The 25,712-nt window shown below is 44.6% G+C and overlaps 1 protein-coding gene across 3 annotated transcripts; it reads right to left on the bottom strand.

The window, feature by feature from the left end:
• Nucleotides 1-144: 144 nt before the first annotated feature.
• ITGB7 (integrin subunit beta 7) lies at nt 145-25,404 on the bottom strand. 3 transcript variants are annotated; one of them, XM_027858384.1, is made up of 16 exons: nt 25,338-25,392; nt 23,687-23,808; nt 22,610-22,819; nt 22,037-22,238; nt 21,695-21,865; nt 20,356-20,597; nt 19,769-19,927; nt 18,860-18,955; nt 18,619-18,708; nt 16,751-16,894; nt 16,240-16,433; nt 2,418-2,641; nt 2,016-2,232; nt 1,597-1,805; nt 1,168-1,328; nt 145-778 (listed from the first exon to the last, which is right to left on the bottom strand). In XM_027858384.1, exons 3-16 carry the CDS (start codon nt 22,814-22,816, stop codon nt 698-700), a joined length of 2,397 nt encoding a protein of 798 aa, XP_027714185.1. In that variant the 5' UTR covers nt 22,817-22,819; nt 23,687-23,808; nt 25,338-25,392; the 3' UTR covers nt 145-697. The 3 variants fall into 3 exon arrangements, with proteins under 3 accessions (XP_027714185.1, XP_027714184.1, XP_027714186.1); XM_027858383.1 differs by lacking the exon at nt 23,687-23,808 and having other exon boundaries at nt 25,338-25,404; XM_027858385.1 differs by lacking the exons at nt 23,687-23,808; nt 25,338-25,392 and having other exon boundaries at nt 22,610-22,903.
• Between the last annotated feature and the right edge of the window lie 308 nt (nt 25,405-25,712).

Below are 25,712 nucleotides of genomic sequence, written 5' to 3'. Positions count from 1 at the left end.
ATCACCAGAACTTGGAGAAGGAAAATTTGTCATCCCCACTTGTGCCCTCCCCCTCTTTTGTTTTGGGTGAGGCAATTGGGATTAAGTGACTAACCCGAAGTCACACAGTTGGTGAGTGTTATGTGTCTGAGGCCATATTTGAACTCGGGTCCTCCTGACTTCAGGACTGGTGATCTATCCACTGTGCCACCTAGCTGCCCCCTTCCCCCCCTTTTTTTTACCCTATCATTGCCTCCCCTACCTGTGCATTTAAAGGTAATATCATTTGGTTCACAGTGCTGCACTTTGCTACGGAACAATGGGGAAAAGCAGGGGATGGCAATAGGGTAGAGATCTCTTAAGTGCTCTCCAAAGGCCCTGAATATACCAACCAGATGGAAGAAATCTACACTTTGCAGAACCAGGCAAAAGCAAAACACCTGTCCAGTTGGGCTGTTAATCCTCTGGTGGCATCAACCACAGTAGCTTTAGCCTTGAGTACAGCTCTATTATGGGGTTAGGAAGAGTTCTGGCCCTTGTGGGGTAAGGGACGGTTTCTATCCTGCACTTTTTTTTAAAAGCAACTTGTTGGGTAGGAAATTGCCAAAAGGATGAGGTGTTAGGGGGCTCTTAGACTAGGGTACCCCCTCTCAGTTTTGCAGAAAAGGGCCCTTTTGCTGTTGTGTGAAAGGGCGGAATCCAGCCTGTGAATAGCTGCTTACTGTGGGCTTTCATCATTCTCCTGGAATCGAGGATTGATGGTGGTGGTGATGGCACTCCTATAAAGAGGGTTGTCATCCTAGGGGAAAATGAGAAGATGGCAATGGGATGAGGGTGTTGGAAGCAGGTAAGGGAGGCTGATTCTGCCTTCATTTGTTTTCCCTAGCCCTAAGGTTCCCTTGAAACAGGCTTCACCTTAGATGCCAACAGAAAACAAATTGGAGTGGAGAGGAATAGGACCAGAACAATAAGACAAAGAGAAGGCACAAGATTAAGGAGCTATGGGATAGGGAACAGAATGGAGCCAGCAAAAGGATGCTTTAGGTAAGCAGCCAGAGGTGAGGATTATGAAGCAGTGAGGTAGCATGTAAGGTTGGCTGTGAAGGTGTCCTCAAGTGATATAAGAGAAGGAGATCTGGGGGCAGAAATATGAAAAGGGTGTCAGGGAGAGCAAGCATGGCTACTCACCTGGTTCCAGTTGAGTTGCTTCCTTTCCTTCTCAAAGCGATTGTACTCTCTCCGGTCGTAGATTTCGACAGTGAGTCGATAAGCCAAGACAAGCACCAACCCTACTACCACAATGCCCCCTGTACAACCCAGCACAATGGCCTGGGTGTGATCTGATCCCCCTGAAAAGTGGAAGGATGGTTACTAAGGGAGCCTGGGAAGGCCTGGAACCTCCCTAGGAGGACCCTGCTTCCCCAACCTGTGCCCATGGGTACCTCCTGTGCAAAGAGGCAGACGCTTAACTCGCCTGCAGGACTAAGCCCTGTTGTGTAACACATCCAAGATTCACCACCCCTCCCCAAAAGGTCCCTCCGCCCCCCACCACAGCCTTCTTCATGATGTCCCAAGTCCCTCTACTTCTATCCCCACAGCAGCCCCACTGATACTCACTCTCTCGAGGTCTTACTCTCAGCACAACTGTGCCCTTGGCTTCATTCTCCACCAGAAAGAAGAGGAGCTGGTTGTCTACAGTTCTGTCTTTGCACCAACCATCATCCAGCGGAGGCATCAGGCTCACTGTTACATTGGCATGGGCACAGGCCAGACTACAGTTGCTGGCCAGTGGCCCTGTCTTGAAGGCACCACATTCAGCACAATCCCTGTCCCACCAATGCCAAGAATCATTCACTGATGCTCCCCAACAACCCCCTCCCCAAACCTACCCATTCAATTCAATACACTTATTAAGTCCCTACTCTGCGAAAGGCACCCAATGCAATGCTTTGGGCTTCCCCTTGTATTGCTTGGGTCCCAACTTCTTGGAGTCCTCCTTCCCGGTTTCCCCAAACCCTAGCACCCACACTCTTCACCTGTGCTTCTCACATGGTGTCTTGCAGCCCGGGCACTGATCACACAGGGCACCATAGTAACCCTCCAGGCACTGGCACTGGTTACAGCGGCAAAAGCCATGTCTGTTACAGAAACCATTTGGGGTGATACATTTGCGCGTGTCCTTGCTGCATTCACAGGCTTGGCCTGTGTGGTTGGCATCACAATGACAGACACCACAACGACATTGGCCAAAGCCTACAGTGAGACAGGAGAAAATGAAATGGGCAGAAATTGAGACTTCTCTCCCCTTGTAGGCAAATATCCTGCTATGGAGATCATCTAGCTCCCCTGGGTGTTCATCTGAGCCACCGTCCTAACCCAGCGTCTCCTGGGCACCCTCCTAGAGACAGTATTCACCTCCTTAAAGCCCTCCCAGGTACCTGCACAGAGGATGCCTTCATGCCGCTCACAGCTGGCATTATCACACTCGCAGAGATCCCCTGAGCTCTGCCCACTGCAGCTGCACCGTCCACATTGGCACTGACCCTTCCCACTGCAAAGGGGCCCCGTCCCATTGGGCGCCCGGCATCCAGATTCCAAATCTGGTGATGACAGCTCTGCCTCTGAACATTCACAAAGTCGGCCAACACGACCAGGAGTACAGCTGTGAAGTGGGATGGGACGACAGGGGAAGAGAAGTGGCGAGAAAAATATTTTATGAAGGGACTGCCCATCCTCTATGTACCTTAACCCATACTCCTCTCCCTCACCATCTTCCAGTCCCTGCTATTCTTCCCTCTGTGTACCTCTGCTCCTCTCTGATCAAGGGAGATTTAAAATGAAAGTGGGAGAGGGAGAAAACTGACCACCTATATCTGCTAATTCAGATACCAGAGGCATAACATAGTAAGATTATCAGCAGTATATCATGGAAAAGGTCCAGTAATAAAACCTATAGTCTCAGATTTCTATGTAAGGTATGGATAATATTCAAAATGAATTAGATATTAACATGATAATTCTATGGGTATCACTGAGCTTTGGTGATATGGAACTCAGAACTAGAATATGGCTCTAGAGGAGTATATTTTATTCAACTGAAAAAATATATTAAAAGCAGCAGTAGAGTATTTACAAGATATACTCTTGTGAGTAAATCTACGAACTAGAGGGGAAATTTGATCAATGGAAAGATACCGAGAAGCAATATTGTTATGTAAGTAAACTACAGACCAACTGGTCAGAAGGAGGAAATAGATGAGGAGTTTGGGAAACGGGTCACAAGCCTGGCACAAAGGCATAAACAGTGATGGGAATCTTCTGGCTATCCAGGATCATCTGCTGATCTGCTGGAGCGCTCCTTCTCTCTCTCTGTCTCCCTCCCTCCTTCCCTCCCTCCCTCTCTTTCTCTCTCTCTCTCTCTAACAAAAGAAGAGTAACTAATTAATTCTTGATTTGACTTAGTTATAACTTAACTCTTTGAAGGTAGAAGAAGTGACAAGGGGAATTGTTCTTTGTGGCCTGATTTTGATCAATAAGGAGGAACTGATTATTGAATTAGACATTATAAGAACCTTGGGAGGAGGTGACCACTACATCTTAAAATTTACGAAAGTCAAGAAGTAAGCTGGGCAAAGCCTGATGTCTGCTTTTGAGTTGTGGAAAACAGATTTCAAAAAGCCAAGATAAAAGACAGGTTGCATCTTAAGGCTTAAAATTCTAATGGGTAAATAAGCTCCCAAGAATAAAATTCTGAATATTAGAAAAATGAAAAATTCCTATAAAGAAGAAAAGGAGACACTGTTTAAAGAGACTAATGTGGATGCATAGGAAAGTTACTCAGGGGCCAACTTAAGTTTTTAAAACATACATACAGACAAAAATCTTACTGTAATCATTTATATGATGTGAAAGTGACCTTGGGTAGTCAAGAGTGCACAATTTGGCAGGTTTCATCAAGCTCAAAAGGCTTCAAATATGGTACCTATGATAAACTGTTGTCTGAAGACTAACCTAATTCAGAGACTCATTGCCAACAGGTTGGACCAGTACATTATGAAATATTTGGCCATGGTCACCCACAAAATAGGTAAAAAAAATTTAGACTGGCTCACAGTCCTATGCAGCCCCCTCCCACAGTGAACTTGACTATTTCTTACCAATCAATCAACAAACATTTATTAAGTACCTACTATGTACCAGGCACTGTGCTAGGCAGGCCAGAAGGTCCTAAGAATCACATTGTTTTTTAGACCATCTATAAACATTACCTTAATTGTTGGCACTCTAGAAGTGCTATTTTGTCCAATGACCAGCAGTTGGAATGAAATAAGCATTTATTAAGTGCCTACTGTGTACCAGACACTGTGGTAAGTGCTTTTTACAAATATCATCTCACTTGATCCTCCCAATAATCCTGAGAGGTAAATGCTATTATTTTCCCCATTTTTATAGTTGAGGAAACTGAAGTAAAATGCTTTGCTCAGGGTCCCAGAGCTAGTAAGTGTCTGAGGTCTGATTTGAATTCAGATCTTCCTCACTCCAGACCCAATACTCTATCCACTGCCCCACCCAACTAATGGTTTGATCCAATCACATTCTCACTTTTTATAAATAAAACCAGAAGACAAAGGGAATTTGCAGCTCGATGAAAGAATACCTCAGAACTTACTAGCTGTGTGACCCTGGGCAAGTCACTTAACCCCAATTGCCGAAAAAAAAGAAAAAAAAGAAAAAAGAAAAGAAAGAATACCTCACAGATTCTTGTTGAAAAGGCAAATAAAGGAGTTACTAGAATTGGTTTTTTAGTGTGCTCAAGGAGAAGACAACATCATGGAATTTTCAATCCTCTTATCTCTCGTGATTATGATGAGTACAAACAAACAGGCTATCTAGAAGATAATTGCAAATTATATGCCAACATCTGCTGTAATGGGTGAAGGATAAGAAAATTCTACAAAAACCCTGACAGCCTCCAAACTAAGTCAATGCCATGTTGATATTTTGTGATTCAGTGCAAAGGTGGACAGCAGGGAAGGATGGCAAAAAGTATGGCAGAAACAATGGTTTGGGTTTAGTCATAAAAAAGACCAAAGGCTTGTAGATGACTTAGAAATCTCAAACCTACGTATCATGAACAATTTCTTCAAGAAGAGAATGGGGAAGGGCAGCTAGGTGGCACAGTGCATAGAGCTCCAGCCTTGGAGTCAGGAGGACCTGAATTCAAATCCAGCTTCAGACACATGACACTTACTAGCTGTGTGACCTTGGCCAAGTCACTTAACCCTGATTGCCTCACCGAAAAAAAAAAAAAAAGAGAGAGAGAGAGAGAGAGAATGGGGAGGTGCATGACTGATTATTGAAATATCAAAATCAGTTGTTTGATGAAAACAAATGCCAAAAACAACACCAAATTAGAGGAGAGAATTATGATAAATCATTCCAAGCAGTTACAGCAGTTTCCAACCTGATCTATTTGAAAACAAACTATTGGGGCAGCTAGGTGGCACAGTGGATAGAGCGCCAGCTCTGAAGTCAGGAGGACCTGAGTTCAAATCTGGCCTCAGACCAAAACACCTGACACTTACTAGCTGTGTGACCCTGGGCAAGTCACTTAACCCCAATTGCCTTAAAAAAATTAAAATTAAAAAAAATCTAACTCTAAAAACAAACTATTAGAGAAGTTTAATAGTTATAGTCAGTGAGCCTGCCCAAAGTACCAGAAAGTCAACTCATTCAGTCAACACTGCCTCAACTTATCAAGTGAAGAAATGTGTTGCCAAAGGCAACAGTGTTTTAGAGCACATTTGCAAAACATTATAGAAGATCATGGAAGATTCTGAACAGCCTATTAATTCATGAAACAGAAAAAAAAGAGGGCAAGCCTCCAGAAAGCTTGGCATGAAACCCAACTATGCCAAACCAGCCAAGAGCATTTATAAGTAAAATAAGAAGTGGGACAACAAATAGATGCAAAATGGATCAAATTTCCTGGTTTTTCTATAGTTATCTATCCTCATAGTAGAACCACCACATTTAAATTTGTAATACCCTAGCATTTGTGCTATATAAGAAGAAATGGGATAGTACTAAGGAAGATGATGTCAGGAAAAGTCCTTACTTCTGTGTGCAGGAGACAACACAATAATAAAAGTGCTCAGGGATCAATTTTCAAAATACTTCTAAGAGGGGATGATTTCAAAAAACAAAAAAAAAAATTACTGATAGTATTATTATGCCCCCAAAAAGCAACCAAAAAGGCATTAGCCACTATTGACCCACATACCTATTTCCAGATGTCTAATGTCTATGAGGAAGGGAGGGACCAAGGGAGGTTTTGTGCCAGCCGCGCCGTGCACTCTCCTCCTATAACGAGCAGGCTGCCAAGGTCATACTTACCAGTCTTTGGTGCCCACCCGGATAAACACCGAGACGAGCCGATCAGGAGGTGCAAACACTCGAGCTTTATTCAGAGGCCATCACAGCAAGGCCAAGCAGGAAGGCCAGAGCAAGAGAGCAGGAGCGAAAGAGAGCGAGCTCCGACCACTACTGTGCCTTAAGTACCTTCTTAGCCCCTCCTCCTCAGCCCGCCCACTAGTCATTGATTGTAGGGTCAGATACCAGAAGGGGATGTCTGGGGTTAGCGCTTAGACCAAGGGAGAGGACGTGACGCAGGAGGCTAGGACCGGATACAGGAAGGAGGCGTCTGGGGTCAGTGCTACACAAAGGGAAAGTATGTGACCCAGGAAGTCAGGAAGGAGACGTCTGGGGTTAACGTTGCACCTAGGGAAGAGGACTAGACAAAGGAACTCGTTCTCTGCCGTCCCACTCCCACGTGGCACAGCCCCCTGCCTCAGGAGCACGTGCTCTGGCTACTTCCTTATATCTTGTTCCTTCCCCAGCTTATCACAGCTCCACATAGCACTGCCCGCTGCCTCGGGAGCGTGAGCTCCAGTTACTTCTCCGTATCCAGTTCCCATCCCAGTTCACCACAACTCCGCCTAGCACAGCCCCTGCCTCGGGAGCGTGAGCTCTGGTCACTTCCTAATATCTTGTTCCTACCCCATCTTGCCACAATCTTCACTTGGCAGTAGTCAACACCAGACAATCCCTCACAAGGTTTCACAGAATAGATAGCACCTGATTAGAACCTTAAAGAAAGACAAATATTCTGAGGAGAGAAGAGGAACCTGTGTATTCCAGGCACTGGGAATAGTTTATGCAAATACCCAGAGGATTGCATTCTAGAAAAGAGCTGAGTGTCCAGTTTAGAGGTAGCACAACATCAGAAGGGCTGAAAAGATAAGTGGGAGCCAGATTATGGAAGATCTCGAATGGCTGGTGAGCTAAGGAGATTATTTTATCCTAGAAACAACAGGAGAGCTGCTAAAAGTTTTTGAGTAGGAAAATGGTCCAAGTCTAACCTGCGAGCTAGGAAAGTTTCCAAGTAGCTGTATGGAAGATGAACCTGAGAGAAGTCTGGAAGACTAGAGGCCAGTGAGGTGACTATTCTGGTCATTCAGGTAAGAAATGAAGAAGAGGGGCAGCTAGGTAGCACAGTGGATAGAGCACCGGCCCTGGATTCAGGAGGACCTGAGTTCAAATCTGGCCTCAGATACATAACACTAGCTGTGTGACCCTGGGTAAGTCACTTAACTCCCTTGCCTAGCCCAAAAAAAAAAAAAAATGAAGAGGGCCTGGACTTGGGAAGTTACTACCTGAGTGAGTGAATTCAAGAGATCTTGTAGAAATAAAATATATAAAAATCAACAAGATTTAGCAATGGAGGGTGAAAGAGAGGGAAGGGGAAAGGAAAATGGAAGGGAATAAACATTTACATATAGTACCTACTATGTGCCAGGCCCTGTGCTAAATGCTTTTTGCAAATAGTATCACACTTCATCCTCATAACAAGTCTGGGGGTTAAGTATTATTATTAAACCTATTTAGTAGTTGGGGAAATTGAGGTAGAAAAAGGTGAAGCGACTTGCCCAGGACCACATAGCTAGGAAATGCTAAGGTCAGGGACAGCTAGGTGGCACAGTGCATACAGCACTGATCCTGGAGTCAGGAGGACCTGAGTTCAAATCCAGCCTCAGACACTTGACACTTACTAGCTGTGTGACCCTGGGCAAGTCACTTCACCCCATTGCCTAGCCAAAAAAAAAAAAAAAGGAATTGCTAAGGTAAGATTTGAATTCAGGTCTTCCTGACTCTAGGCTGAGCCTTCTATTCATTTCACCATCTAGCTGCCAAGAATTAAGTCAACACACCAAGGATACAAACCTGGTTGATGGTGGCCTCCACAGAAATAAGGAAGTTTAGAAAAAGAAAGATTATGAGTTCAGTTTTGGATAAGTAAAGTTATGGCACATCCAGGAGGAAAATCTCTAGCAGGTAGCTGATAAAGATGACAATAGCTAGTATTTCTGGTAAGTGATGCACTTTACTTATATTATCTCATTTGATCACGCATGAGTGGAGCTCAGGAGTAACTCTAATTCCTTATAGATGGTAAGGTTCCTCATTATCACTATCAGCAACATCGATGAACATTTAATAAGTACCCACTATATGCTAAGCACGGTGCTAAATGCTGGATACAAAGAAAGGCAAAAATACAGTCCCTGCCTTCAACAGGGAGCCTGCTGGGGGACAGACAACATGCAAACAACTACGTACATACAAAATATATATATATATACATGTACATATATATATATATATATGTATAGAGAAAAGGTACTAGCAGTGGGTAGGGGAACAAAGAAAGGCCTTTTGCAGAATATGAGATTTGCAAAAGGTGAGAGCTAAGTCCTGAAGGAATCCAGGGAAGTCAAGAGGTGAGGAGAGAGAGCATTCCAGGCATGAGGGACAGCTAGGGTAAAGGAAGTGGAGGACAGTGTCCAGGAACAGAAAGAAGGCCAGGGTCATTGGATCATAAAGTCCTTGGAAAAGAGTGACAGGAAAGAAGCCAAGAGAGGTAGGAAAGGGCTAGGTGAGGAAGGCCTTTAGAAGTCAAATAGATCCTGAAGGCAATAAGGAGCCCTGGAGTTTACTAAGTCCCAGGTGGAGCAGTAACATGGTCCACTGGCAGCTGAGGGAAGGATGGACTGGAATGGGGGAAGGCTTGAGACGGGGAGACCACCCAGCAGCCTACTGCAATAGTCCAGGTGTGAGGTGATAAGGGCCTGCACCAGGGTGGCACAGGAGATGTTGGAGGAGAGAAGTGGACAAATATGAGAGATATTTGTGACAGATTAGATATATGAAGTACAGTATTGCGCAGTTGAGAATGACACTGAGGTTGTAAGCCTAGGTGACTGGGAGGATGGAGGCACCTTCAATTCCAAATGCTCTTTGCATAAGACATTCCTCTGACTGAATCAAGCCCTAGAACACTAGACCATACTGAATAAGAAATGTGACCACTCAGAAGAAACTGACCTATCAATGCACACAGGAAAAACCAAGTGGATGCATATTATTACCCAGATTATGGAATACAGTTGCATAATTGGCAGCCCGTTGAGTACATATTTCTTTTAAAGGTATTTCAGATGGACAATGAGCTGGCCCAGAACAGAACAGGCAAAGATCAGATTTTGTCATTTGTCCCTTTATAACATCTCTTACATAAATCCCCTCCCTTCCATTCACATAGTCACCACTGTAGCTCAGGCCCTCATCACCTCACACCTGGGCTATGGAAACAGCTTTCTAATTGGTCACTCAAATCTCTCCCCATTTTATCGTCCATATAGCTGCCAAAGTGATTTTCCTAGAGCACAGGTTTGACCATATCACCCCTCCCTTCCTTCAGTAAATTCTAGTGGGTGCTTGTTATGTCCAGAATCAAATATAAAATCCTCTGACATTTCAATCTCTTCACAACCCAACCCCTTTCTAACTTTTCCAGGCTTCTTATACTTTACTCCCCTCAATCTAGGCACTCTACGATCCAGACATACTGGCCTATTTGCTGTTCCTTACATATGATACTCCATCTCTTAACTTGGTACCTTTGCCTTGGCTAGCCCCCATACCTAGAATCTTCTCTCCCCATTGCTGCCTCACATATAAAATTGCTGGCTTCTCTCAAGATTCAGCTTAAAAACAAACTAAATTTGAACTTAGGTCTTCCTGACTCCAGGCCTGGTGTTCTTATTATTTCCATATTACAGTTGAAGAAACTGAGGCAGAGGTGAAGTGACTTGCCTAGGGTCACCCACCTAATAAGTGACTGAAGCCAGATTTGAACTCAGATCTTCCTGACTCCAAGCCCAGTACTCTATCCACTGTGTCACCTAGCTGTTTCAATACAACTTTTTAAAAATGTTTACAGGGGGCAGAGCCAAGATGGAGGAGAAGAGGCAGGGACTGACCTGAGCACTCCCCAAAACCCCTCCAAAAAACTTTAAATAATGCCTCAAAATCAATACTGGGGTGGCAGAACCCACAAGAAGATGGGGTGAAACAATTTTCCAGCCCAAGGCAGCTTGGAAGGTCAGCAGGAAAGGTCTGTTGCACTGGGGTGAAAGTGGAGTACAGCCCAGAGCAGGCTCTGGCCTAGCAAACCAGCAGCAGGCTTTGGGGGTGACTGAATCAGTGGCAGCCGTGGAGGTTTCCAGACTGTTCAGCCCACAAATGGTAAGGGGGGAGGGGTCAGACAACTGGTCAGAAAGAGATTACAGGGGTCCCTTTGTTGATACCAGGAGCAGGACTCTGTTGCATTGCCCAAACTTGGATCCGTGTCGAAGTCCTGGGTCTCAGTCCCAGAGCAAGGAGGAGCACTAGCATATCAGAAGTTGTGATCACAGGGGAGCTGAAACCCTAGTCATAGTTCCAAGGTGGAAAAGAGTGCTCATGGTTGCTCCCAGAGCAGAGCACAGGCCAGAAGAGTAGTAAATATACTCACGTACCAAGCTACCTTATAAGATACATGCTTATAAGGTAGTATGCTACCTTAGAAAAACTGAAAACTTATAGGTCCCCAGAATTATCTCTGAAAACAGCTGCACAAAAAAACTGAAGCTTGCAACGGTGCCTCCTCCATTCCAGAAGCAGAGCCCCACTTTAGCATAGAGTTAAAAGTCAAGAAATAGGACAGAAAAATGAGCAAACAGCAGAAAAAGATCCTGACTAGAGAAAAGTTAATATGGTAACCGAGAAGATCAAAACACAAACTCAGAAGAATACAACAAAGTCAAAACTGCTACATCCAAAGCTTCAAAGAAAAATATGAATTGGTCTCAGGCCATGAAAGGACTCAAAAAAGATTTTAAAAATCAAGACAGGTAGAGGAAAAATTGGGAAGAGAAATGAGAGCAATACAAGAAAATCATGAAAAAAAGTCAACAGCTTGGTAAAGGAGGCACAAAAAAATACTGAAGAAAATAACGCCTTAAAAAAACAGAATAGGCCAAATGGTAAAAGAGGCACAAAAGTCCAATGAAGAGAAGAATACCATGAAAAGACTATTGGCCAAATGGAAAAAAAGATATAAAAAAAATTCAATGAAGAAAAACTCCTTAAAAAGTAAAATTGGCCAAATGGAAAAGGCGGTGCAAAAAACTCACTGAAGAAAATAATTCCTTAAAAATTAGAATTGGGCAAGTGAAAGCTAAAAGCTTTATGAGACATCAAGAAACAATAGAGGGGCAGCTAGGCAGCACAGTGGATAGAATACAGGCCCTGGAGTCAGGAAGACCTGAGTTCAAATCTGGCCTCAGAAACTTGACACTTACTAGCTGTGTTACCCTGGGCAAGTCACTTCACCCCATTGCCTCACAAAAAAAAACCTTTAAAAAAAGAAAGAAACAATAAAACAAAATCAAAAGAATGAATAAATAGGAGAAAATGTGAAATATCTCATCAGAAAAAAAACAACTGACCTGGAAAATAGGTCCAGGAGAAATAATTTCAGAATTACCTGAAAATCATGATTAAAAAAAAAGAGCTTAGACATCATCTTTCAAGAAATTATTAAGGAAAACTTCCCTGATATTCTAGAATCAGAGCGTAAAATAGAAATTTAAAAAATCCACCAATCACTTCCTGAAAGACATCCCAAAATGAAAACTTCCAGCAACATTATAACCAAATTCCAGAGCTCCTAGGTCAAGGAGAAAATATTGCAAGCAGCCAAAAAGAAGCAATTCAAATATCGTGGAACCACAGTCAGGATAATGCAAGATTTAGAAGTTTCTATATTAAAGGATTGGAGAGTTTGGAATATAATATTACAGAGGGCAAAAAAGCTAGGAATGCAACCAAAATTTCAGAGGGGGAAACGGAACATTCAATAAAAAGGGAACTTTCAAGAATTCCTGATGAGCTAACTAAAAAACCTGACTTTCAAATACAAGACTCAAAAGAAGCATAAAAAGGCAATAGGAAAGAAAAATCATAAGGGAGTCAATAAGGTTAAACTGTTTACATTCCTGTGTGGGAGAATGGTATTTGTAACTTCTAAAAACTTTCTCATTATTAGGGCAGTTAGAAAGAGTATACATAGAGGACATGAGTATGAGTTGAATATGATGGGATAATTATCTTAAAAAATAAAATTAAGGGGTAGAAAAAGGAACGCACTGGGAGGAGAAAAGGAAGGGTAGAATGGGGTAAATTATTTGACATAAAAGAGGCTCAAAAGAGTTTTGACAAGTGGGGCAGAATACGGGAGAGGTGCAGGGGAGCTTATGAAGCTTACTCTCATTAGAAGAGGGAATAACATATACTCAGTTGGGTATAGAAATCTATCTTATCATACAGGAACGTAAGGTGGGGGGTGGGGGGGCAGCTAGGTGGTGCAGTGGATAGAGCACCGGCGCTGGATTCAAGAGGACCTGAGTTCAAATCCAGCCTCAGACACATGACACTTACTAGCTGTGGGACCCTGGGCAAGTCACTTAACCCCATTGCCTAGCCAAAAAAAAAAAAAGTAAGAGGGGAAGGGAATTAGAGAAAAGGGATAGGGACTGATAGAAGGGAGGGCAGATTAGGGGAGGTAAAATTCAGAAGCAAAATACTTTTGAGAATGGACAGAATGAAAGGAGAGAGAGAGGAGGATAATGGGGGGGGGAACAGGATGGAGGGGAATACATAGTTAGTAATCATAACCATGAAAAAAATTTCACAGCATGTTTCCCTAATAAAGACCTCATTTCTCAAATAAATAGAAAACTGAGTCAAATTTATAGAAATAAGGGTCATTCCTCAATTGATAGGATATGAACAGGCAGTTTTCAGACAAAGTAATCAAAGCTATCTATAGTCATTTGAAAAAAATACTCTAAATCACCATTGATTAGAGAAATGCAAATTAAAACAACTCTGAGCTACCACCCCACACGTATCAGATTGGCTAATATGACAGAAAAGGAAAATGACAAATGTTGGAAGGGATTTGGGAAAATTTAGATACTAATGTATTGTTGGTGAAGTGGTTTACTAATTCAAACCATTCTGTAGAACAATTTGGAACCTTTCCCAAAGGGCTATAAAAACCATATATACCCTTTGACCAAGCAATGCCACTACTATGTCTGTATCCCAAAGAGATCACAAAAAAGGAAAAAGGACCTGAATGTATAAAAATATTTATAGCAGCTCTTTTTGTGGTAGCAAAAAATTGGAAATTGAGGGGAAGCCTCAGTGGCTGAACAAATTGTGGTATATGAATGTAACATAATACTATTGTGCTATAAGAAACGATGAGCAGGATGCCCTTAAAAAAACAACTGGAAAGTCTTATGCGAACTGATGCAGAGTGAAGTGAGCAGAACCAGAAGAACATTGTATACACTAACAACAACACTGTGCAATGATCAACTATGATAGATTTACACAATTCCAAAAGACTCATGAGGGAAAATGCTATCCACATCCAGAGAAACAACTATGGAGTCTGAATGCAGATCAAAGCATCCTATTTTCACTGTTTTTTTGTTCTTTCTTTCCTATGTTTTTCCCCTTTTGTTCTGATTTTTCTTTTACAACATGATTAATGTGCAAATATGTTTAACATGATTGTACATGTATAACCTATATCAGATTGCTGGCTGGCTTGGGAAGGGAGAAAAATTTGGAACTCAAAATCTTATAAAACTATCTTTACATGTAATTGGGAAAAAATAAAATACTATTAAGTGGTGGAGGAAAATGATGAGCAGGAGGCTCTCAGAAAAACTTGGGAAGACTTACATGAACTGATGCAAAGTGAAATGAGCAGAGCCAGGAGAACATATACAGTAACAGTATACAGTACAGTAACTGTATGATGATCAACTATGAATAACTTAGCTATTCTCAGCAATACAATGATCCAAGACAATTCTGAAAGACTCATGAGGAAAAATACTATTCATCTCTAGAGAAAGAACTGATGGCATCTGAAAGCAGCTCAGAGCATACTTTTTCTTTATTTTTCTTGGGGGGTTTTTTGTCTGTTGTTTTCTTTCACAACATGAGTAACATGGAAATGTGTTTTGCATGACTGTACATGTATAACCTGTATCAAATTGCTTGCCTTCTCAACGAGAGAGGGAAGGAAGGGAGAGAATTTAGAACTCAAAAATTTTTTTTAAACAAATGTTAAAGGGCATCTAGGTGGCTCAGTGGATAGATCTCCAGCCTTGGAGTCAGGAGGACCTGAGTTCAAATCTGGCCTCAGACACTTGACACTTACTAGCTGTGTGACCCTGGGCAAGTCACTTAACCCCAAATGCCTCACCCCCGAAAAAAATGTTACAAATTGTTTGTACATGTAATTAGGGAAAAATAAAATAAAATACTTTTAAAATGTTTACAGATGACAGGAAGCTCGAATGAATAGCTAATAGATTAGAAGACAGAGTCAGGCTCCAAAAAATATGTTGACAGGCTAAAACAGGCTTGTTCTATTAAGATAGAATACAGCAGGTATTAATGTAAAGTCCTGCATTTGGGTTCAAAAAATCAATTGCAGAAATACAGGACAAAGGAGACAATATGAAAAATGTGGAAAAGATCTGAAGGTTTTAGTGGACAGCAAGCTCAATATTCATCAAGAGTGTGATGAGGTTACCAAAAAGCTATTTTGATCCTAGGCTACATCAAAAAAAAAGCATAGAATGGGCTAGGTTTACTCTGCCCTGGTTGGACCACATCTGGCATATTTACCTAGTCCTTGAAGCTTATTCAACATTATCCCCACTCTACAGATGAGAAAACAGAGGTTCAAGGAAATAAGGGAGTTGCACTGCTAGGCAGTCTTAGAGCTGAGACTCATACCCTGATTCCAAATCCAGGACTCTCTACCCAATACCATACTGTGTTCAAAATGGCCACCACCTTTCAGGAAGGACTTTCATAAACTGGAGAACAACCAGATTGTCAAGGGAACTGCAGCCCACAGAAGGACTGGTTAAAGGAACTGGGCATTATCAGACTGAAGAGGAAAAGATCTAGGGGGCATGTGATCAATACTTGACACCAGATACTGGAGTTAGGAGCAACAGATAGACATAACAGAAAGAAAGATTTTGGCTCAAATTAAAACTCAAGAGCTTTATAATAATTCAAGAGGGGCAGCTAGGTGTCGCAGTGGATAGAGCTCTGGTCTTGGAGTTAGGAGGACCTGAGTTCAAATCTGACCTCAGACACTTGACACTTACTAGCTGTGTGACCTTGGGCAAGTCACTTATCCCAGATTGCCTCACCAAGGAAAAAAAAAGTATAATAATTCAAGAGCTACACCCAAAATAGTACAGGCTGTCTTAGGAAATAGTGAATCCTCCATCATTGGTCAGGGATGCTATAGGATGGATGGATTCCAGTACAGACTGAACTAGGCCATGGTAGTTCTCTTACAATTCTGAGATTCTCTGATTCTCTTCTGTGCCCTCCTGCCCCTCCCCAGCCTCAGCCCCTGCTTTGCACCCCTTCAGGGTTTCTCCAGTTTCTCCCTTTCTCCTCTCAGTGTCCCCTCAGGCCCAACTCCTTTGCTCCCAGGGCTCCCCATTCCCTTCCCTTCATGGTTCTATTCCCCAACCCCTACAAAAAAAGGAATAATGGTCAACTAAGACCCTGGCAATGTCTCACAATATGTGAAGTACCTAGAAGTAGGGCATGGAAGGTCAGGCTGAGAATATCAAGGAATAGAATTTAGGGTGAGCCATGGGCTATCCGTGAGAAAGGAGGTCCTGAATGAGTGTGGGAGAAAAGTCTGGGTAGGGACGGCTTGTTGTAAGGGAGCTCCAGAGGGGAGGAGGAACCCCTCACCTGCAGACGCCACACTGGAGGTCACCCTGGCCATGGCTGCAGTGGGGGGCTCGTAACTGTACGTCACTGCAGTTACAGTCACACAAGGTATGCAGCTCCATGCTCAGCTCCTCAGAAAATCCAAGAGCCCGGAGTTTCAGGAGATGGGGCCCAGTAAGGCAGCTGGTAGCACGGATCTTTACCCAGAAATTCACCTGGGGGGAGGAGGCAGGGTCAGCACATAGAAGATATATACTCATAACCCAGAAAATTCAGTGGGAAGGAGCGCATGGGAGTCAGGGTGTATACACACACACACACACACACACACACACACACACACACACACACTCACATACACACACATACACAGATACCCACACTCTCACTCTAGGGGTATAGAAATTCAATAATGAACCACATTGCAAGGTCTAGGGTCCCTCCTGCTTCTTCCTCTCTTCCCTCCACTCCTGATAACAGTCCTTTAGCCCTTCCCAGATGGTTCTATTTCCCATCCCTGCTCCCATCTCACCGTCTGGTTAATTCGGACGTGGCTACACTGGCCTTTGTCTCCTGTGTCCTCCCTGATCTCAGAATCACCACACTGGGACTCATAGGAAATGTGGATCCCAGCAGGAGGTGGTGAGTGCTCCAAAGTCACAGTGGAAGACAGGCTCTGGGGTGTGGGGACCAGGTTGAGGGAGGAGGGAGAGATTCATCCCCACCTTGTGATTCTCAAACACTGTCCCCACACAAAACTCCCACTAGTCTAACAGCCAGTTCCCAGCCTCCTTACCCATTCTATGGACCCCCTTTTTATTCGACACAAGAAAATAAGAATTTAAGGGGCAGCTAGGTGGTACAATAGATAGAACACTGGCCTTGGAGTCAGGAGGACCCAAGTTCAAATCCGGCCTCAGACACATAACACTTACTAGCTGTGTGACTCTGGGCAAGTCACTTAACCCTGATTGCCTCACCAAAAAAAAAGAAAAGGAAAAGAAGAATTTACTAAAGTCTCATGCTGGGCCCTCTCAGTTCTACAAAAGAAGAGAATTTTAAGACAATGTCCCTACCCTCAAGGAACTAAGAAATAGGACAGTATAAGTCAAAAATCAGTGGTCTATCATGATGGAAAATGTATCCACATCCAGAGAAAGAACTATGGCATCTGAATGCAGATGGAAGCATACTATTTGCTCTTCTTTTCCTTTGTTGTTTTGTTTTATTGCTTCATTCTTGTGGTTCCTCCCATTAATTCTAATAGTTCTTTACATCATGACTAATGGGAAAATGTGCTTAATATGAATGTATAAGTAGAGCCTATATCAGATTGCATGCTGCCTTGGTGGGGAGGGGAGAGGGAGGGGGAGAAAATTTAAAATTCAAAATCTTATGGAAGTGAATGTTGAGAACTAAAAATAAATTATTTATTTTAAAAAAAAGAAAAGGAAAGAAAAAAAAAACAATAGTGGTCTAGGAGTCAGGAGACCTGTATTCCACTCCCAGTTCATTTGTGAGCTTGGACAAATCACTACCCCTGGACCTCAGGTTCCCCATCTGCAAAGTGAAGGGGTTGGGCTGGAAATCAGGGGGTTTCTACAACTCACAGCCCATCTGCTGCCTGTTTTTGTACCACCCACAAGCTAAGAATAATCTTTATATTTTTAATTTTTTTTTTCCTATTTAAACATGTCAAGACCATTCTTAACTCATGGAGCACCAAAACAGGCTGTGGGTTGGTCCTAAAGGTGGTAGTTTGCTGACCCCTGGACTAGAAGGGGATCTCAAAAAGGTCCCTTCTAGAGGCAGCTAGGTGGTGCAGTGGATAGAGTTCTGGCCTTGGAATCAGGAGGACCCGAGTTCAAATCCAGTCTCAGACACTTGACACTTATTAGCTGTGTGACCCTGGGCAAGTGACTTAACCCCAACTGCCTCAGCAAAAAAAGGAAAAAAAAAAAAAAGGTCCTTTCTGGCTCTGACATCCTATGAGTCTAATCGGGGGCAAAAGCACCCTATAATAGAAATACTAAAAGATATAAGCAAATTCAATTGGATCTGCCCTATTGGATTGTAAATTGTTAGAGATTAAGGACCATATCTTATTCTTCTACGTATATCCAAGAGTGTTGTGTGTTATAGGGATGAAAGAATAAATGAAGAAATGAACTGAGTGATTATGTTTCAAATATGGTTCACATCAGAGCTAATTGCTAAGGTATATGAATTTGAGAAAAGATTTCTTCCTCTTCATTTTGGCCACCCCACCAAGCAGCCCAGTCCTTCCTCAAGACCTTTGAATGGTCCCCTTCTCCACTCCCACCCTCACCCCCATTCATCTCCTTTGCCCACCCAGTCCCTGTGCTCTTCTCCCCTCCCTCCACCTGATTCCAGTCTTACATTATATGCATCCATGATGAGCTGTACAACATTACTGGAGTCCTCACTCAGCTCCCCCACAGCTGACTTGGGGATCAGCTTACTCAGCTCCTAAGGAATCACAGGGATCATTAGAGAGGTTCCAAGGGGGAGGAAAAAGGGATCAACCTGGCAGAAGCTGAGGAGACTGGAAGGCTGGAAATGTAGGGGAAGTCAAGGGGATTGGGGAGATACGAGGATCTGGGGTCCAGAAAAGGGTCACCTGGTAGACTGGCAATGCAGGACTAGTGACAGCAAAGATGGGCTGGATGTTGGCAGCAGATAGAACATGGGCTATTTGACCCACAGAAGGGTAGTCCTGAGAAACAGAGAGGACAGAATAATTATTTTACATATCTATCTATCTGTGTCTAACAGTAGCCATAGGGAGGAGGGAAGGGAGAGGAAAGGGAAAAAGAAAAAAATTTACATGATAACTTTACTATATATTTAAAAAGGAAAGCAAGTTGCACATAACAGATTTGCAGTTTTGTGTGCAATCATCTTTTTTATTATACTGTGTTATAGAAATGCTTGTTTTATTCTATAAATTAAAAATAAACGAATACACATAATGTTCTTTGCAAAACTTAAAAAAAAAAAAAACAAAAAAGAAAGAAACAGAGAGGGACCAGATCATTTCCATAAACCCTCCGACTCTGGTGTCCTGGACCCCTTTGGCAGTGTCTGATGAAACCAATGAATCCCTTCTCAAAAAAATGTTTTTAAGTGCATAAAATAAAATACATAGGTGGGCAGCTAGGTGGCACAGTGGATAGAGCACCGGCCCTGGATTCAAGAGGACTGCAGTTTAAATCCGGCCTCAGACATATAACGTTCACTAGCTGTGTGACTGTGGGAAGTCACTTAACCCCAACTGCCTTACCAAAAAAAAAAAAAGAGAAAATAAATAAAATACATAGGATTTTAAGAGAAACTAGTTCTATTGAAACACAATGATCAAAAAATTTTTTTTTAATTCAAGGACCCCAGATTTTTTTAAATTCAAGGAGCTCTAAGGGCTGTCCTGTGGCTAAGCAGCTCCAGGAGGCAGAGAGGCAGGCAATGGGACCTGGCTGAAAGAAAGGGAGCTGCTGTAGCTGGTAAAGGAGGTAGGGCTTAAGACTCTCACAAAATCTCGGCTTCGGCTATAGAAACCATTAGCATCCAGGTGGCAGTGTCCATCACTAGGCATGAAGATGCCACCCAACTTCCCATCTCCTGCTGTGTGGAATGTGTCATCTGATGTAAACACTAGCAGCCGGGACACATTTCTCCAGCCAATCTGCTCCTAGGGTACAAGAGTGATAGTGAGGTGAGGGGGAAATAAATATATCAGTGTCTTGATACCTCCTACCACCAGGGCCACCTCTCTGGCAGCTAGTGGCAACATTTTAGACTCTCAGAGATCAATCTGTCCATAGCTCTGCCTTTGGGTTTTTCTTTTTCCCTCTAAACCCTCTCAACCCCTTATCCATGAAATTCTCTACTATTCATATCCCTTTGTCCCCAGTCCCCCATTCCCCTAGCTTCTCTATTCTTGTTTTCCAGGCCTCCTGGGGGTTTAGTGCTCCCTCCTTTGTCTTTCAGACCCCACCCTCCCAAGCCCTAGCTTCCAGTTCCCCCCCCCCCCCAATCCCCCGCCCACCCTCTTTGTCCCTCTCCCAAAACACATACATACACACACACACACACACACACACACACACACACACGCACCTGGCAGAGGGCAGCTTGCAAGATGGCATCAAAACCCCCTTCAGGTGAGTCTAGGTTGCCCGACACACTCTGTTGCTCAACCTTATGCTCAAAGGCTGAGGCATTATCAGTGAGGGGCAGCACGTGTCTAAAACTAAAGGGTGGCTGGCATTTTTCTAGTCGTGTGGGGCATGGATGTTGAAGCTTGGAAGGCACCGTGTTCACAAAGGGCAACACCGTCTTGTCCACAAAGGAACCAAAGCCTGGAATAGTGAGAAGAAAAAGATGTGTAGGAAAGAGGACCAAGAGACAGCATGGGCTCTTGGGAGCAGGGGACTCAGACCTGTTATAATGGTATGTGAGGTAAATTTTAGTTGATAAACTCAGAACCACAGAATCACTGAAAAGAGCTTGTCAGTATGTCAGAGACAGTCAATCTGTACCTGTACAGGAATATCCAGACAAGCTATTGTCTAACTCCTACTTTTGGGGGGGGGCAATCAGGGTTAAGTGACTTGCCCAGGGTCACACAGCTGGTAAGTGTCTATGGCTGAATTTGAACTCAGATCCTCCTGACTCCAGGGCTGGTGCTCTATCCACTGCACCACCTAGCTGCCAGGCAAGGAAGTTCACTTATCTCCTGAGGCAAGCCACTCTACTTTTGGACAACTATAATTGTTAAGAACTTTTCCCCTTAAATCAGGCATAAAACTGTCCTTACACTATCTATCCAGAACAAATCTCTTCCACTTTCAGCCCTTCACATACTTGAATAGGGTGGATACAGGCTGGGAGTATCAAACATTATGAAATAGAAAGAATTGAAAGTCTGTAGGGTAGGCTTTGGAGTAGAAAGAATAAAATAGGTAACTGGAGGTTCCCAAAGGGGTGGGGAATGATTAGAAGGTTGTAAAGGCCAGAGATTCATTAAAGTTGAGGAATAAGCAGGGTTTAGGAAAGGAGGAAAAAATGACTGGGGAAAGTCTAGGTGGAAGAAGGCAGCCAGGGAAAGGGAATTTGGGGTTGGAGGTTGTTTAAAGGATATGAAGAGGACTAGGGATCTGAATGTGGAGCTCAGGTTAGGGCTGAGGGGGAAGGTCGGGGTGAATCTTGTACAAAGCTACCTGCAAGTCCCGAGCCCCACCTTGGTAGTGAGCTGGGATGTTCGGGGAGAGAGCCCAGACCTTTACAACTATGGCGCCCAGGTATTGACAGCCTCTGGTGTATGTGAAGGGGAGGGTCTTCGGAGATAGTAGCCTGAAGGTGTTGGAGACCGGTCCAGGTGTGTCTCTGGAGGTCGTCCTGGCTTAGGGCGTAGACTGGGGTGTGGAGAGGTTGTGCAGGGGTGTACTGAACTCACCAATGCGCACCGAGCGGGTGACACCCTTGAGCTGGACCAGGAGCGCGTGCCCCAGCTGGCGCACTCGCTCCAGGTCGTCTTTCATGGAGTAGCTCAGGTCCATGAGGTAGTACAGGTCCACCGGATAGCCCTCGACTCGACGGAAGCGGACCCGGAGCCGTTGTGTCTCGCCTGTGGGTGGGGTCCCAGCCGGACCGGGGACTGTCATCATCCCTTCCAATGCCCGCGGGCCAAGCTTCCCAGCCCAGCTCAGCAGCGTTCAGGATCCTTTCTCCTGCCCTCCCGCCTCCCCCAGCCCCCAGCCCCCAGCCCATTCCATCCCTCCTTCGCCCCCAGGCTCACCAGGCCGCAGCTTAACCCGAAGCTTCTGCGGGGCTAGCTGCGTGGCGCCGTCGCCCTGTGCGCCCTGGCTGAGGGGCTCATCTTGTAGCACCTCCTGCTGTCCTCGGGGTTCCTCCAACTCCTCGGAGGGGCAGCCCCGGGCCAGCAGCTCCTCTCGCCGGGCGCACCGCCTCCCCTCCGCCTCCCCCACGGTGGTGAAGTTCTGCGGGCCGGGAAGGGGCCTGTCAGGGATCCACATGCTTCCCACCCTGACCCCGCTCCGACCCAGCATCCCCGGCGTCCCTCCTTCTCCGTGAATCCTTAGCCGCACTCTCTCCCTGGCCTGACTTCGCAGCTTCCTCCCCCCAGTTCCTCAATGCAAGCCCTGGCCTCCCCTCCCCATCCTATGGCCCCTTCCCAACCACCGCCCAGGGTCCAGGCCCACAAATTTCCTGTAGAGAGCGTAGGGTGACACGCAAAAAGATAAGACGGGCCCCCACTGCCCCCACAGCACCCAACACACACACAGACAGACTCAGTTGCCCGATACACAGACCCAGACACATCCAATCACAGGCTAAAATTCCCCCTCACCAGTTGCTTGCACCAGGCACAGCTGTGGTGGGAAAGGATGCATTCCCTGCAGGAGGAGACTGATTGACAGGACCCAGAAGGTGACAGATCAGTATCGTCTTCCTCCAGGGTCTCACCTGGAGATAGGACCCTGGCATCTGGCTCCCTCTGGCCACTGGACAAAACCAGCAGGAGCCCTAGGGATATTGCAAAAGCTCCAACTCTCATAGCCTACAATGGAAAGCAGACGAAAGGGCTGAAGGTGTTCAGAGGGTCAACTTATTCCCCATCAGTCTTTAAGCTTAGCGTGTGGTCTCCTGTCCAAACCCCACCCCATCTCCTTATCTCCACACCCCCAAGAGTTTCACTTCCCCCTATAGACTCAGTAGTTCTCTAAGATTTGGAGGGGGAGGGGGTCCGAGGCACAGAGAGAAGACAGATCCTGAGGAAGAGAGGAACCAAGACCTGAACTCAAGACAGTAAAGGCAGAAGAGATTAGTTTTCCACCTTCAGAAAAGTGAAAGAATTGAAAGTCAGATCTGCATTCAAGAAGGGAGTGTGGTATGATGGAAAGGGCATTAGATCCAGAGTCCAAAGATCTGAGTTCAGAGCCAGCTATGCTGTGAGAAATTGTGCAAATTATTGGCTTCTCTGGACCCCACTTGCCTCATTGCAAATCAATTGATAAGTCAAACATTTATTAAGCAACCAATGTGTGCTGAGCCCAGAGGAACCAGAAAATCACCTATTTCCAAACCAACCTCCTTACTGTCTAGTAGAAAATGAGAGGATAGGGTTAGATAATCTGAAAGATCTCTTTCCAGCTGTGACATTCGGTTATGAGGGATAGTCAAAGACATGTAGGTATTGGGATTGAAGAAGAGAAGGCTAGTGGAAAAGGAAGGGAAGGCAGATAGGAGTGACTGGGAAGAATGGTATATGGAAGAAACAAAGAGAAAAGAACACTCCTGAGGACTGAACAGAACATGAGAATATAGGTTAGACTTTCTAAAGATCTTGGGTAGGAGAAGGAAAGGGTTAGAGTTAGTAGGAAGATATTTCTTCCTACCCCAGAGGAGGTCTTAAGGGTTATCTGACCTGAATGTAAGATTGTAGCCAATATAGTTTCTGGAGGGCCAGGTGAACTTTTCTTGCTGAACAAATAAATGCAGACAAGGTATCTGTGCACACTTCTTCCAGGGGTTATTGCAGGCCCAGAGCTAAGTGAGCCAGAGAGTATGGGGAAGGGGAGAAAGAGAGGCAGGGAGATAGAGTTGTTCCCCTTTTTCTGTCCATTCCCCCCCTCCAACCTCTAGATTCAGGCAATGTACTGTACCACCCCCCCTTTACTATGCCCTTCTGGGTGCCTAGTGCATAAGCTTCAGTCTAACCTCAATTCTATGTGGTTAATGTATGTGTTTGTGGGGGGAGAAATGATAGCACCTTTCCTGGCTCTGACTCATTTCCTACAAAGCTCAGGGCCTCCACCCTTCTAGAACCCCTAACTCCGGGGGACAAACTCAAAAACAGTCTGTAATCCTCATCCAGCCCCTTACTCTTATCCCAATTTGGAGGATTCATGGTCTTTCCACTTAGCTTCATCCCCCAATTCCTCTTCCATCCAACTCTGCCCCTCGTCTCCCTCTTTTTCCCTCAACTCCTTCTTCCTTTTACTCTGTCACCTTTTCCCATTTTTACTGTTTCTCTCTGTAACAATGGTCTCTCCCCCCATCAACCTTCCCTCTTCTTTTCCTGCTTCTACTGCTCCCTCCTCTGTCCTTCCCCACAATCCTAACCCCATCATCAAAGTCCAAGTTATGTCTTTCCTTCATAGTCTAATTTGCTCCATCCATTTCTCTCTTTACTATTTCCTCTCTTCCATTTGCTTTCTCTTCCCATTTGAGTGTCCCTTAGTCTTCCTTTCTTTCTCCTCTAATCTCTTCCCATTTCTCTGATTTCTGCTGGTCCTAACTCCAGGACCTTAAATCATAGTTACCCTAAAGTACACAGTCCTCTTGTGATTTCCTTTTTTCCCCACACTGGTAGAAAAACAAAGCCTAGAACATATATGCGCTTGTCGCAAGTTACCTTCCTGCTTTAGTACTGACCCCTCTGTTCACAATCATAGGGACTTAGTACCTTAGAGGGACACTAGGAGAGCATGGAAACAATGACTATTGGTCACCCAAGTCTGTTTACCCTCTTTTCCCTAGAGAATGTGAGCTCATTTGGGAGTCTGAAATAGGAGAGTTAAACAGTTATTAGGAACAAGAGGTGCTGAGCTGGGACCCAAGGAGGGACAATTGCAATTAACTTTAGGATGCTAAAGAAGTCCCTTTTTTTAAAAAATTTTTGTGAGGCAGTTGGGGTTGTGACTTGCTTCGGGTCACACAGAAGTCCCTCCCTTCTTTAATTCTTTTGTCTCCCCCCTGTCTCCCCCCCCCCCCCCTCCCCCCCCCAGAAAAATTAAATCAGAAAGGTAAGTGTACAGGGAGTTATGGGGTCAGGGCTTAAGCTTCTCTTCAGGAGCAAGATAGCCATCTTAAAACCTAGGCAAGCCTCAGGAATCCAGAATTCCCTTCCCTCACTCCTTCCTGGCTGTGGCACTCAGAAGTCCTCATGTGGAGTAGTCTCTGGAGCCTAGGGGTCACTGGTTCAGAAACTTTCCCTATCCCTTAGGAGATGTGGAGGACAGAGTCTGAACTTGGAGGGAGCTACAGGTAAAGGGATTGGGTTGTCCGATACTCACAGGTGCAGAGTGCTTTCTCTTGCAGTTATCTGCCTTTGTGCTATTTGCATCTGCCTAGGGGCAGACTGGGGAGGAAGTGACACGCCCAGAGTTGAAGGGGGAACTTCTGGGGGGGGAATGTGTGCGTGTGTGCAGGGTGGGGGGGAGGGGGGGTGACTAGAAGATGGCAGGGGGGGGGGGGGGGGGGGGGGGAGGGAAAGCAGAAAGATGGGAAGGCCAAGGAGAAATTGGGTGATAATGTTGATTGGGAGTCATTGTAGAGGGAGGGTAAGGAGGGATGGAGGTACAGTGGATGGAGAAACCTAGGATAAAATTGGAAAAGACAGAACAGGAAGATGACAAAGACAGGAGGTGGAAACTGAAGAGGGCTGTAGG

This window comes from Vombatus ursinus, unplaced genomic scaffold, assembly GCF_900497805.2.
Source record: "Vombatus ursinus unplaced genomic scaffold, bare-nosed wombat genome assembly UNPS02012958.1, whole genome shotgun sequence".
NCBI classification, from domain to species: Eukaryota; Metazoa; Chordata; class Mammalia; order Diprotodontia; family Vombatidae; genus Vombatus; species Vombatus ursinus.
This window is presented reverse-complemented; position numbering and strand designations above follow the sequence as displayed.